A 15,104-nucleotide genomic window follows, 5' to 3' on the forward strand; every position below is an offset into this window, starting at 1 on the left:
GCTTGACCCGATGAAGGAGAAGAGTAAGGATCATTTTATCGTACAGTCTTCTGGAGACATCTCCCTCCTCCCTCATGAAGAAGTACTATAGGCTTCAGTGCAGGGTACAAACAACTGATGGTGATCCCTGAACCCCAAAGGCGGAGAGAGACCCAGGTGAGCCGATCTCCGAATATAGAAGACAAGCAAGAAGAGAACTTGTCTCAGTGTGGGCACCCTGTCCTGTGTGAGTGTGAACCCCAGCATGGGCTGTGGAGCAGGACAAGATCCCTCCAGTTAGCTTCTCACACTCTGGACATTGTGAAAAGGAAAGCATTTGAAAACAAAACAAAAGAAAACAGAAACAAAAACAAAAACAAAACCCAAAAGTGCAAACCAGTAATGTAGTAGGGCAAAGTCAGAAGAAACAAGTGGAGGACTCAATAGGTGACACAGGGGGAGAGGAAGGAGGAGGGAGGAGGGGGAGGGGAGGGGGGAGGGGGAGGGAGAGAGATATTAAAGTGTCAACAAAGGCGCATTACCTGACTCACAAACACAGCTGTTAAGAAGAGATCATTCTGAGTTTTAGACTTGGATGATCAATGGTCTGTGTCAAAAGGAAAATAATCAGGATCGCCCGGGATTCGTGGAAGGCATTTAGGGGCAGTGAAAGGCAGGTTCCCCACACATGAGCAGAAGGCAAACCTCTGTCAGACAGTCAAATGAAAACACCCGGATGAAGGATGCCAGCGCAGCCTGAGGAGTACAGCTGAGCATGCTCTGAGCGGAGGCTAGAATGGCCTGGCCATGAAAGTGTACAACAAATGAATGTCAGAGCCCTGTGGGAAAAGGAGCCACCTCTCAGACCCCCTGAGCAGCATCCTTCACGTCTGGGCCACAGTTTGCAGGTCATAAGTGAATATCAAGAAATTCCTCCCAATTTAAACTATTACTTATGCTTTGGCAACATTTTATGATAAACAACATATAAATGTATTGAACATTAGTCATTTTTTCATCTGAAAATAATTTGATGAGTTTAGATAACTTGCAAGAAAAAATCTGTTAAGCTTTCAGTATTTGTGAGAATATTTTATAAAAAGCGACGCTAAATCACATTGTTAAAGCATAATCTCTGCCTACTTGGGCTAGTTAGTTTAAATTAACTTGACACATGCTATAGTCACCGGGAAGAGGAACCCTCAACTGAGGAATCACCTCCATCAAAGTGGCCTGTGGGTGCTTGTGGGAGCGTTTTCTTGGTTAATGATTGATGTCAGAGTTCACTGTGACCCAGTTGACTGGGTGATGCCACACCTTGACAGGTGGTCTTGAGTTGTCTAAGAAGTCGAACTGAAGAAGCCAGGAGAAGCAGGCCAGTAAGCATGCTCCTCCATGCCCTCTGCTCCAGGTCTTGCCTCCCAGTTCCTGCCCTGAGTTCTTCTTCTGGCTTCTCTCCATGATGAACCTGTGAGCTGAAATAAACTCTATTCTCCTCAAATTGCTTTTGGTCAAAGTTTTATCAGAGCAACTAAAACACGACTGCAGTAAAAAATGTAGTGTTTAGCAGATACGTGGGAAGAGCGGTTGAGAGCACAAACTTTGGAATTTGAGCAACTCGAATTTAAATCCAAGCCCAGCTCTCACCTACCATGGGGCACGGGGAACCCGGGCAGCCCCTGCCTTCCCTTGTACTTCATCCCTAACAGGATCATAATGATTTTCTGCGAGAACATCGGAGAAAACTGTTCAGCCTAGTCTAGATTTCCCATCCAAATGTGTCTTTTTCCAACGTATTTATATGTCCACCTGGTCCTTAAAGCACAGCCTGAAGCTCTTTGGGAATCCAGAACAGCACATTGGTGTGTGATTTGCACGTAACCTGAAAGTATCTGTTATGTCTTTTGTTTTCTCAAACAATAATAGTAGCTTATCCAGGCCTGCTCTGTCTGTCAAGGCTGGGGCTAAAGGATGTGCATATGTTACCAGTTGCCCCCTTGAAAGAATTAGAAAGAAATTTATTATTATATGTTCCTATTGTAGAAGAGCAAAATGTAGGCCAGACTGTTTAGCATTTTGCTTAAGGCCACAGCTAATGAGAAGTAAAACCAGTCAAGAACATCTATCATGCTAAACACACTTCCTTGTGAGGTAGAACTTTTTCTTCAAGCGATTTCTAAAACACAATGTTAGAAAAATATATTTGTTAATCAGCTGCTCACCATATTCTGGAACTACCAAGACAGTGATGCATCTATGTGGGTGATCATTGCTCCCGGGATTTTAGTCTTGTGGGAGGAAATTGGACTTGCAGGGAAAGAGACCCAATCTGATGGGCTTCGTTTTCGGTGTTTAGTGCTGTCTTGGGGAGCTCCCCTCTCTGTTGGACTGCTGTCTCCTTGAGTGCCTCATATCAGAAGAATTCTGTCTTCCTAATGAAGAGTGCTGGGTAATGAAGACCCAGGTTGTCTAAATTATAACCTGTGATGGGGCGGTCTCCACAGCCTGTTAGCTTCACCGCCTTCCCTGGGTCTCCTGGCGGACTCCCACCCTCTTTGCCATGTCTTTTCTTCCACCTCTGTCCCCTCCTCAATCTAATTCACCCTCTAGGACCCAATTCAAATCCCAGAACCCCCCAAACCTTCTCTGAGCGTCTCAACCCTCATCTGGAAGCTCTCTCTTCTACTCTTAGGAGTCAGGTTATCTGGTGGCAATGAGGACGGTACCCACTGTCATGCCCCTGCTACAAAACAGACATAAGTAGACAGACTAAGGTCAGAAACGGAAAGCAGCATGAGGAAAGAGAGGTAAGAACTGATAGCCAAACTCTGACTTCAAAAAACATTCAGCTTCTGTTACGAATGATGCTTGTATTTTAAGATGTAAGACTGAACAAGATACATTCCCTTATTTCAACCTGTTTTAAAAGCATTATACTGATAGCATAGTTTAATTTTAAAAATAAAATGTCAAGGTAGTCTATACGGGGCACCCATAATGGAGATTTGTGAGTTGGAATTATGGTAAAGCTAGCATGAGAAAGGGGAGGCTTTGACTGTGGGTGAGGAGCTTCTACGTTCTCTTTTAATCCCCTCTCTCAGCATCTGAAGATGGTATTAGCAATGCTTGATATTAGAACATTTTACTGTTTGAAGGTCATATGAGAGGTATAGTTTAAGGTGAAGTAGTGTTGGATGAAAATACTCTTCTCGGGCCCAGAAACTAATGATATCATGACTGCTCCATTAAAAAATAATAATGTCATAATTTAGTACAATAGCCTAATATGACATAAATGGCTTGTTATTTTTAACCTCTGAAATGAGTTTAAAGGCATTATCCAATCTGCAATGTAGTCTTTAAAACTGTAATTATTAAGATAAAAAATAATAGGGTAATATGCTTTCAACTACATATAATTGTTTCTGTGTATGTGTACAATGGCTATAAGTCAGGTGTTCAAAAATAACACAAAGCGTACTAGGGAATTAAGAGAGCATAGAAATGTTTTTAATACATATTTTAAAACACTAAATACTTTATATCTTCATACAATTTAAAAGACATTAGACATTGTTACAGTATTTATCATTGAAAGAAGATATCTATCCACTTAGAAGAAATGAACCCTGCTTCCTTAATTTCTGACTTAAAGAAAATTATCATGTCACCTTCTGGATTCCATAAAACTAAGGGGAAGGGGATGCTTACCCAAGTTCAAACCTTCGCAAATCTCTCACTTGAAGTTCATGCAACATCTTTGGGTCTCTAAAGAGTTACACCACCCCCTGGTGTTCAACATGCTAAAATGTAACACTGCTTCAAATGACATTTTATTTTATTTATTTATTTATTTATTTTTTTTGGTTTTTCGAGACAGGGTTTCTCTGTGTAGCTTTGCGCCTTTCCTGGGACTCACTTGGTAGCCCAGGCTGGCCTCGAACTCACAGAGATCCGCCTGGCTCTGCCTCCCGAGTGCTGGGATTAAAGGCGTGCGCCACCACCGCCCGGCATGACATTTTATTTTTTTGAATGGTCAAGATAGGGTTTTGTTTGTTTGTTTGTTTTTTGTTTTTCCTTTGCTTGCTTGTTTGTTTTTTAAAACAAAGGCTAGGGAAGGATACCTTGGAATCTTATAAACTCTTGGATGTCATATGGGCCATAAATATATTATTTTATTTTTTGCTTCTTTTAAATGAAACATCTTTTGAGACTTCAATAGTTAGAGCTTATCCAACATGCTCCTGAAGTGTTCACTGAACACTGAACTCTGAAGGACCTCCATACCTTCAGATCATGTGACTCGCTAATGACTTCCAAAAATTTTCAGCACTTTAATGAAGACTGTCCCCAAAGAAACAGTGGGATGACCTGTGGGACTTTAAAATTATATTTAAAACCTTAAAGCCAAGGACAAATCAACAAGGGTGCATTTTTGTTCAAGCAGTGAGCAATAAAACATCCTGCAATTACCATTCAGAGCAGAGCCAGAGCTCACTCTGGGGGGTTGAGCTGTGTGTGGAGGACCCTTGTCTTAGTTAGGGTTTTATTGCTGTGAAGAGTCACTATGACCACAGCAACTCTTATAAAGGAAAACATTTCATTGGGGCTTGCTTACAGGTTCATTGTCATGGCAGGAAGCATGGAGGTGTGCAGGCAGACAGGATGCTGAGAGTTCCACATGTGGATCAGCAGGCAGCAAGAGGAGAGAGAGAGAGAGAGAGAGAGAGAGAGAGAGAGAGAGAGAGAGAGAGAGAGAGAGAGAGAGAGAGAGGCTAGACTGGGCTTAGCTTGAGCATTTGCAACCTCAAAGCCCATCCCCAGTTACACACTTCCTCCAACAAGGCCACACCTAGTAACAGTGACAGTCCCTGGTGACCAAGCATTCACATACATAAGCCTAGGGGGCCACTACTACTCCAACCACCACAGCTCTTAAGAAATCTTACCTTAGAATTCTACCCAAACCACAAGGAGCATAGAACAAGGCCCCAGAAAAAGAATCTGACCTCCAAAGCATAAGCCCCTTGTGATGAAGCTCCATAACTTCAGGACTGGCTTCTGAATCCAAGGCATTGCTTTCATAGTACCTTCTAGAATTTTCCTTGACTATTATAACTCACAAAACCTTAATTAATTAGGAAAACAATAAAGTTCAATAACACGGTGGCATTTTGGGTCCCTGGTATTCACTGGCTATTGAGAATTGATGGTATTCAATTCTTCTTGAGGAAAGAATTCCTCTCTGAGCAAGAGGTATCAGTTTGTTCATATACCAATAACTTTAATGACTCAGCTCACATGGAAGAGAGTAGAAGGTCTGGTGCTTCCAGGAGTCTAACTGGGGTAGTGACAGATGCTAGTTTATCACTTTAGAATACCGAATCCTGGCAGGTGGTGTGCACATCTAAATGCCCAGGAAAATTCCCAGTATACTCGCTGACTACCCGTGAACTCAGACATGTTACTGTCTGAGTTTGGAGCCAGTAGTCCACGAAAAGTTCCTTAACCTTAACACAGAAACAAGACAGGTGCCTATTTTTAGAAAGGCTTTTGTTTTTCTGATATTAACCACAGGTTAAAAACAATGAACTGCCTAGAGTGAAATATTAAAAAGTCGCCTGATGACCTGTTACTTTGGTGTCTTAAATAGCACAGGGCGCTTTCACATAGTCTTCATTACCTTTGTCAACCTACAGCATGTGAAGGAAATGACTGCAGTGTTCTTGTGGGTTTATCTCAGGATCAGGGCCACCAGCCTGCCGCATCTGGCCACGCAGACACACTGCCCAGTGTTGGGAATGCTACCTTGAGGTCTCTGTGTGTAGAACCCTAGGAATATGCTCTGTTGTCTCTGCCCAGAGCCTAGGCATGGAACAGACCATCTAACGTTATGCATTGAATGAATGAGTATATAATCATCACCTATTTATTTTTCTCAAAGATGAAAAATTGAAATATTTGGTGTCCCATGAATCAAAGAACATGGTGCCCAAACCAGTTTGACTTTCACTGATGTTCTGCCCCTATCCCCCCTACCCCAGCTTAATTGACTTTTTCAGACTGAGCTAGGCTAGTCAAGTCTGAGAAAGACACAATCCAGTTGGTTTTGTTGTTGTTACTGTTTTGTTTTAGAATCCAGTCTTGGTAGCCAAAATGTAGCTAAAGCCCAAGTGTTCTTTCTTGAAGCACAATTTATCTTACAGTTTCTCTGTCTCTAAAACCAGTCCCCGCCTCCGTGCCCTTCTGAGTCTGTGGGTGATGACTGGCAGTGACATATTGCTGGGTTTTTCTGCAGCATTCAGCGAGCATGGCGAGAGTACTTGCAGAGGCAGGACCCCCTGGAGAAGAGGAGCCCGTCCCCACCCTCCGTCTCTTCAGACAAGCTGAGCAGCTCGGTCAGCATGAACACATTCTCCGACAGCAGCACACCCGTGAGTGTCCCCTGCCAGCTTGCTTGGACTGGCTTGCGCCGCATATGGATTCCCTCGGCTCTGGTTCCAAGAAAAGATGTTGAGATGGTTTGCGATGGGGGGTGGGTCTGTGTCGCTTATTTGCTACATGGGAGCCCAACAGTGAGGCGCTTGACATCTTAGAACTAAGACAAGATTCACAAGCCCAAAATGAACTTGACTGCATCCATAGAGAGGGGATTTTGTGCGATCTCGTTTCTCTCTATCACTGAGGTGGGCGCTACCCTCCTCCGCCTTTCTTACGACGTGTTTGCACCGGTATGTGCTTGTGTGATGCTCGTCTGGTTTGAAAGCCAGCTTCATTATTGGGATTAGAAAGAGAACTTTTGAAAGGAATAATTGAAGGTGATTACGGACTGAAGTGGTCGGATATGGGTTGAGTGTGCCCGAGGCTAAATGGGTTACACATGCTCCTTAGGGCTGCCTACTGGGCTCTGGGAAACCTGCGGCATGTGTAGGTGCAGGTCAGATGTGGACAAGTGTAGCTTTCCAGGAAATGCCAGAAATCCAGAGTTTTAACTGATGTCTACCATTAAAGAAGATTTGAAAGGGAAAATGGTTTTTGCACACCGAAATTGGCTCACTGACCACCAGTTAAAGAACACTTGGGTAGTGTATAGGGTTGTGAACGCATCTGCTACCAGTCTGTGTTTTCCAAGCTCCAAATAAAGGAGGAATTCATCATTAGGCACTGGCAAACCGGAGCTCAGTGAGTTTTGTCATTATGATTGTTTATTTACAAGTAATCAATGAAAAGATGAAAAGTTGGGAAGAGGTGATTATTTATATTGTTTTTGTTTGTTTGACTTACTCCTCCGCTACTTTGCTGTCCTGTTTTTTTCAGTCTTATAATGAGATCAGGCAAAAGTTACTTCCTTTGAAATGTGTTCAGAAGACTGCATGGCTTGGCATATTGTCTAATAGTTTTGTGTGGATATGAGTTATTTATAAGAAATAATAAGCTGGTTTTACAGCTGTGAAAGTAGATCTGTTTTCAAAGAACCCCAGAACTGGGTATTTGGAGCAACAGCTTTTTCTCACTGGCCTCCGGTCACTAGAGGGCGCCTGTGAACCACATTGAAAACTGCTGGGCCTCCAGGTTGGGCAACATTCTTGATTTATGAGAAAAAGAGAAAGTGAAAATTGAGTCCTTAGGATGCCTTTGCTGTGAATGCCAATAGAAAATGCAATTAAATGATTTGAAGATTCTATTTGAAGGACGGAAACTCGATTTCAGAAACCATTTTGTCTGTGAATTAGGGGTTCAGATTCACAGCCCCTGTAGTGTCTAAAGCAGTGATTCTCAACCTGTAGGTTGCGACCCCGCTGATAAACCTGTATCTCCAAAACTATTTACATTACGATTCTTCACAACAGTAGCAAAATAACAGTTATGAAGTAGTATCGAAAATATTTTTATAGTGCGTGTGTGTGGTCACCACAACATGAGGAACTGTATTAAAGGTCGCAATATTAGGAAGGTTGAGAACCACTGTTCTAAAAGCTCCCAATTCAGGGCGATCAGCTGCCATGCTGAGTCTGGTGATCTATTGTTTGTGTGTGTGTGTTCTTTAGCCTTTTTCACTGATACAGCGTTTTAATCGTAGCACCTCAAGTGTTCTGTGAGTAAATGGTGGTTCGTCCGTTCCTATGGGTCATCCTATTTATTTGTGTCTGCTCATGGTGTTGAGCTAGCCTAGCTCCAGAGTTCCCTGAATCTTTTTCTAATAGAGGAGCTTGCCTTATCCAAATGTCTTCTATCAAATGAGTTTTTCATAAGGTATGACAATCTAGTGTCCTCTTTTAGCTCTGTGGGCTGAGGGACAAAGACATGTCTAGACATCTACAAAAAGTAAGAGTCAAACAGATTTTAAAAAAATCATTATTGCATTCTACTCTCAGAAAGTAAGCAGAGACTGCTGAGTTCTAATAGAGGTTATTGATTATAATAATGACTTCAATATTAGTGCTGGCAGGCATGTGACACCAACTGTACAAAAAGAAGACATAAAAGATATGTACAAAATATAAGACATAAGCAATACTAGATGTTGAATGGTTTCCAAGCCTCCAGGCTGTCAGGAAGGCAAATATCCAATTGTATTCTCTCAATGCTGGGCATCAAGCCTGTGTGGACTCTACAAGTCCTCTACCACTGAGCCCTACAAGGCATTTTTTATAAAAATCTGTGCTTAGTGGTTTAAAATCAGTAAAGACGGATAAATGTTCTCTTACCTTCCATGATTATCACTGTGACAAAGTCCCTTACAGGGACATTATTATCTTTACATCTTTTGGGGTTTGCAACCCACACGGAACAAAGCAGAAAATGATTTTGATTTGCTTTGAGCCCCCTGCCAGACACACTGCCCCTACATCCTCACGAGGCCCATTGCGAGGCTTGGTTTCCTGTCCACTGCGAGTGAGGCTAAAGTTTATGCAGGGCATAGGATGGCCCCAGGCCCAATATGGACTAAGGCTGTCTTAAAGACAGGAGGTTCAGCAAATGACCAACAAAATCATTCCCTGGACCTGACTAGTGTTTCTTCTCTTCCATTTTGCTGAATCTCTTGCTGTTCCTGCCTCGACCATTATCAGTTTTCTTGAATGTGATCAACAAACTGTCTTTCTTGTGTCTGAGCCCGATCAGCCGCTCTGCACGCCCACACTGTCATAGCTACAGTGACTGACTGCCCCAGCTGCCTGTCCCAGGTATGCATTACGTGGGAAAGCAGCTCCTTGATCCGATTTAATCCTCCCGCTGACTGGAGTATGGAACTTCTGAATGCTTCTCCTCAATGTTTTGGCAGAGCATAGTGGCTAATATAGTTCTCAGAGTATATCTGCTTTAAAATGTGAAACCGTGGTCAGGTGTAAGCATGAGCTCCCAACTGCAGCTTAAGAAGAGCTGAAGACTTGGCACATGCTGAGCCCTTGCCTAATACGGTCCATGGGTTCTTCATCCAGTCCTTTCAATGACCATGTGAAGGAGGCACAATTACTATCTCCATTTCACAGATGATGGAAATGAGACTCCAAAGATAAGTAGCCATCCTTGGATTACGCTTTGTGAAACTTGCGTCTCCCCTCTTCCATCATTTCATAGCGCTTGAAAACAAGCCTGCATTTAGGCATGGTCAAGCTGGAGGGGTAGCAATCAGCTAATGCATTTATAAGACTACTCTACAATTTGATAGCTCTAAACAGTGAATGAAACAATTGAAAAAAATCCATTTGATTTTATAAATTGCCGTATTCCTTGCTCTTTGATTAAAATCTCAAACCTCAGCTGTTCCACGCCAAATTAAAGAGCAACAGGAGGGAAGATAATATTAAGTTATGTTAGCAATTTGCATATTAAGTGCCCTCATACTGTAGTGTATCATGTGGTAACTGAAAAGTTTTGTTTTAGAAATGAGAAACTTGAATAGCAACTGTTATTGGGAAATGGAAATTGGAGGTGTCAAAGTGAGAAAGAGTTAATGTTTCTGCCTCAAAAACCTTCATTAATTGGCAAGAACAACAGTGGTTACACTGTGCACTTTTTAGTAGTCAGACTCCTGCGTTAAAATGCACTTAGTTCTCAGCTCTGGATAATTTGTAATTTGACGAATAGAATGCAGACTCTGAGACTGGTAACCTGTTTAGTGTCACTAGTGTATGTTCCTGCAAAATCAGAAAGCCCTCAGAGGTGGTTAGGAGATAGTTTTGTACCATTTGGCTTCACTTCATTGCAGAGACCCCTCCCAGCCTTTAAGCCATGCCCATCTCCTCTCTATTGGGTCTTATGTTATTTTCCTGGGGTTCAGCCACTATTTCCATGAGTCTAAGACATCTCTTGAGAAGTCCTTCTTCATCTGCAGCTGGGAGCAACACCCACCTCACAGGTGGATTGGTATTGCTATGAAGATTAAATGGCATGCCATCTGTAAAACTCAGCATGGAACCTGGGGCCCCGGGCTCTTAAATAAGTGTTTGGTTGAATCTGTCCTTGATAATATTCAATGTACTTTTCTTGTAGCACTGTGGAAAACTTGTACACTACAGAAAGAAAGTTTTTGATTTGGCACCTGTTTGAGGTTCTCCAAATGAACCCATCAGAATCAACTTGTCCTAGAAATGAATATATGGGTGTGCATATACATACATACATATACACGTATATACATATATATGAGGTCTACATAATAGAAAGAGTACATCATTAAGCATGTATTTTAGTGTTCACCTTACCAAAGACTTTCAGCTCCTGAGAATGAAACAAGATTTGAGTGTTTGTGTTAGCGTGAGTGGGCATCTCCTGAGAGATTCCACTTCACACATAGTAAAGGAGTTATAGATTATTCTCCTCCTTCCAGCTGACTGGGAAGACCCTTGTCCACAAGAATAAGGGGTAAGCTTCATTCCAGCTGCTGCAGAAGCCCAGCCCCAAGGGATTACCTCAATCCCAAGCCCAAGATTATAGTTCTTTTTTTTTTTTTTTTCTTATGAAATTATGAGTTTTTATTTTAGCATAAGCAAATATAATTGAAGTGGTGGCCCACAGAATATGAGAAAATCACTGGTGCAATAGTGACATGGGAGTCACTGTTTAATTAGGGTTTCTCTGTGTAGCTTTGCGCCTTTCCTGGAGCTCACTTGGTAGCTCAGGCTGGCCTCGAACTCACAGAGATCCGCCTGCCTCTGCCTCCCGAGTGCTGGGATTAAAGGCGTGCGCCACCAACGCCCGGCCCAAGATTATAGTTCTAAGCAAGTGTAACGACAAAGGTCTGGACCACCTGAAGGTCCCAATGCCTTAGTTGTCCTGGAGAGAAGGGCTGCCAGCTCTTCTGATTTCTGGCATTGTTCTAGTGGCCCTAGCATTTAGCAAGGGCATCTAGACATTCACTGATTGGTGGCCATTAGATCCACCCAAGGCTTTCCAAATATTCCAAAGGTCAGTGATACCCCTGAAGTCAAATCCACACCCTGCCTCACATCACCCTCAGTTTTATTACTCATTTGGATCTCTAATATTCAACTTTAAATACACCAGGAGAAATATGCTGACTAACGGGATTTACAGTCAAGTCATACCCACTCAGGGGGAGAACACACTGGGCTTTCAAAAAAGCTTTGCAGTGACCCTTTCCAACACAGTCTCGAGTGTTGTAACTGCAGACGGTGCAAGCCTTGTGATGTTTAATAATTGAATAACCTAAATTTTCCGGGTCAGGGGCAAGTTACAGGCATGTACCCAGATGTTACGGATTTAGATCCCTCGAGTCTTCAAGTTCTGGTACCCAAATGCCATCCTTCACTCTTTGTCTCAGACCCCCAAATAGCACAGAGAGTGGAAGAGCCATGTGAAAAGCGGGAAGAATTCCTGATATTTACCTAGGAGCAGATATCGTTCTCTTTAAATCCAAATCATTGAAAATAAATTTGCCAAGTTTCAGAAATTATTTTAATAATGTATAACAATGAATGAAAGTGTGCAAAAGATATTTTTGTATAAAAAATATCTTCACACATTTCCATTTTGTATCTCTGAATATTCACTGATAACATAGATTCCTTTCTCCAATATTCATTGTTTGAGGATTTTTCCCCCTGGCAGTTTTTAAAAATGAGCAAGCTGTTTTGGTTTAGGAATTAAAAAAACTCCAAGGTTCAGAGAGCATTGTGGAAGAAGTGGAGGAAAGGTGATAAGTAAGAGCCAGAGGACCAAGAAATATGCTGTGAGATCGTGTCTCCTGGCTTCACCCATAATACCTCAACAATATGGCTGCCTAGACCAGACCTAAATAATAACGACAGCAATAGACATGAGAATGTGGAAGGGGAAATTTTCATGGAGTCCTAGTCAAAGAATTACAGTCCAGTAATAACAGCTGAAAGAGGGAGAAATAGTCCTCCCTAGGGATGAGCCTCTAATTGATTATCTGACATCTAGTGGTCATCCCTGAAGTCATATAAGGACAAGCAACACTAAACTGGCTTAGTAAGTTGTATTCATATATTTATGAATACACACACACACACACACACACACACACACACACGCGCGCATCAAGAATAATTAAGGAAAAAGAAGCCTTGAATTTGAGAGGGCATGAGAGGAGACCTGGGAGCTTGAAGGAAGAGAGAGAAGGAGAACAATGATGTAATTACATTTTAATTTTAAAAAATAATAAAATAATATGAGATTGGAGAAGTGGCTCAGCATTTAAACATACTGGCTGCCCTTCTGGAGGACCCAGGTTTGATTCTTAGCACCTACATGGTGGCTCACAACTACCTGTAACTTCAGGGGATCTAATGCCTTTTCTTGCGCTCACAGGTACTAGGCAAGACATGTATACATGCAGGCAAAACACCCACACAAATAAAATAAGTAATAGTAATAATAATTTATAAACTTAGAAACTGATGTTTAAAATTAAAAATTTTTAAATTGCTGACACTAAACATTGACTGATGTGCAAAATTGTGACTTCATTGATTGCTAATTCCTTTACCTTCCTAATATAATGAAGGCACCTTTGCTATCTGAAAGCATATATAGAGGCCTACATGTGGATGCAAAGCGCTAGTCACTTGTACCTTGCCATTGATAAACACAATAAAAAGGAAATCTCATTTTGCTGTAGTTTCCTAAAGCACAGACCAAAGCTGTGGTCCTGTTTGTGCTCTACAGCTTACGTCACAGAAGATGGCAGGTCTCTGTGTGAGATCCAGACTGCACCCTTGTTACCATCACACCAGGCTACACCAAGTCACTGATTTCATCTCCTGAGAACGAAGAACGTGCTAGGATCCAAAGAGAGGTGGGATGTGGTGGGAATGGATGTGTTTCACTTCCGTAGCTCTTCTTCTTGGAAATCTTTTGGTCTGTGTTCTCTTGGTTTACCCAGTATGAATGAGACCTCTTTGGTGTGGTGAGAGGGCAGAGTTACCATCCTGGATTTGATCCACCTTGTTAATTTACTTCACTCTTTCTGCAGCTGAGTGCCTGTTGAGTGCTAGGCCACTGAACTAGGACACTGGGACACAATAATCACCAATAAACCAAACAAACCTTACAACCTGTACCCTTGCAGGATTATACAATTCCCTACACATGATTGGCAGTTCTTGTAACAAACACACTGGTAGCGTAAGGGAGATACTCAAGTTCTGTTTTATTACTTGTGTAGAAACCTGGAATATCTTACTATTAACAAAATCTAACAGCTACAACATCTTCTAGAAGCAGAACTTTCCAGAACATGGTACCAGAAGCAGTAGTTTTATAGGACATGAACAGGTGTTACTTGGAAGGGACATGAGATAAGTCAGTTTACTCACCCTAGGAATTTGTAGATTTCCATTGTCTCAGTGCAAGCTTGAGCCTGCAAAAAGAGGTGCTTTCCCACATTTCCAAGTTTCTTTCACCATAAAATGCAATATTAATTTTATCTTGTCAGACAATTGATCCATGGAACTTAGTTGAAGCATTGTTAAAGAAAAATCCCATGCATTGGAATTCCTAAGTGGCTCAATAATAAAATTTATATGAGTTGAACAAGCACATTGTGCAATACTTCATGTTAAGATCGTGGCAACCCCCTTTATAGGCCAATATAATAGAGCTATATTATACAAATGAGAGTTTTACTTATTTAGCTTGCATGTAAAACTTCTTATATTAACTGGCTTGTAGAATATATATACCAAGTCCAGCCAACAGAGCGATGCCGTTGGAAGGTGTGTTTTCAGAAGTCAGCATGTAGCTCCTTTTTCCTTCCCAGTTTAGGAACTACTTCTTGGGAGACAAGAGAAGTAGGCAGAGGGAGATCCAAATCTACGATTTATTTCTCACAAAAGTTGGAACCATGGGTATAACTCAGACAGAGGCCTCACTGGTCATCCTGCTACTGGAGTCTAGAATCAGCAAGGGTTAGCAGCTCCGGGCAGCACGGAAAACTGCCGGCCCCATGCACAAGCAAGGCCAAGGGACTCCTGAGCATGGAGGCAAACCTGGACCTCAGAGGCCCTGGTTCCTCTGGTTAAACTTACAGCCTGAGTCACTCCTTCCAGCTTCTTGGAGATGAGGAAGGGAGGGAGATGAGCAGCTCTGAGCTTTTAGGAAAGGGCTTCCTTTGGGAAACTCGAGGCTGGAAGAAGGCAATTCAAATGCCCCATGCAATAATATTTTGGCTTTGTATCATGAAACATAGTGTTTTTGTTTTTCATTTGTTTTTATTTTTACATGTTTTTATACAATGTAATATATTAATTATTTCAGTGTTGTATCAATAAAAACTTCTATGAAAACTTTTAAATTAATAATTTTATAATGATTTTATACATGTGTTTAATGTGCTTTAACCAAGTCCACCTCCACTCCCTCTGCTGCAGTTCTTCCCCTCCCCCCCTTCCACTTTTCCCCCCACGTGAGTGCTCCCCACTCTCTTGTAACCTGCTGAGTTCTCTGAGTGGCAGGTTTGTCAACTGTGCCTGAAAATCTTTAATTAGGATATGTAACTAAATAAAAGGAAAAGAAGCATGCTACTTAGAATAAAAATAGGCATTCTCATCATAAGCCCCTTAAAACTATGCCTATATGTTATCTGTTACCAGTGATTTAGGGAAATCGATTATAATATAGATAACCATTTTAATTGTCTC

At 41.8% G+C, this 15,104-nt stretch overlaps 1 protein-coding gene across 2 annotated transcripts in view; it reads left to right on the top strand.

Moving 5' to 3' along the window:
• The window catches only part of Schip1 (schwannomin interacting protein 1), a 690,937-nt gene that overhangs the window by 105,979 nt on the left and 569,854 nt on the right, over positions 1–15,104 (top strand). For both annotated transcript variants that reach the window (XM_076574213.1, XM_076574214.1), the window contains exon 4: positions 6,278–6,413. In XM_076574213.1, coding sequence (XP_076430328.1) covers positions 6,278–6,413 — 136 coding nt within the window. The remainder of the gene's footprint in view (positions 1–6,277; positions 6,414–15,104) is intronic.

This window comes from Peromyscus maniculatus, chromosome 6 (assembly GCF_049852395.1).
Source record: "Peromyscus maniculatus bairdii isolate BWxNUB_F1_BW_parent chromosome 6, HU_Pman_BW_mat_3.1, whole genome shotgun sequence".
NCBI lineage: Eukaryota > Metazoa > Chordata > Mammalia > Rodentia > Cricetidae > Peromyscus > Peromyscus maniculatus.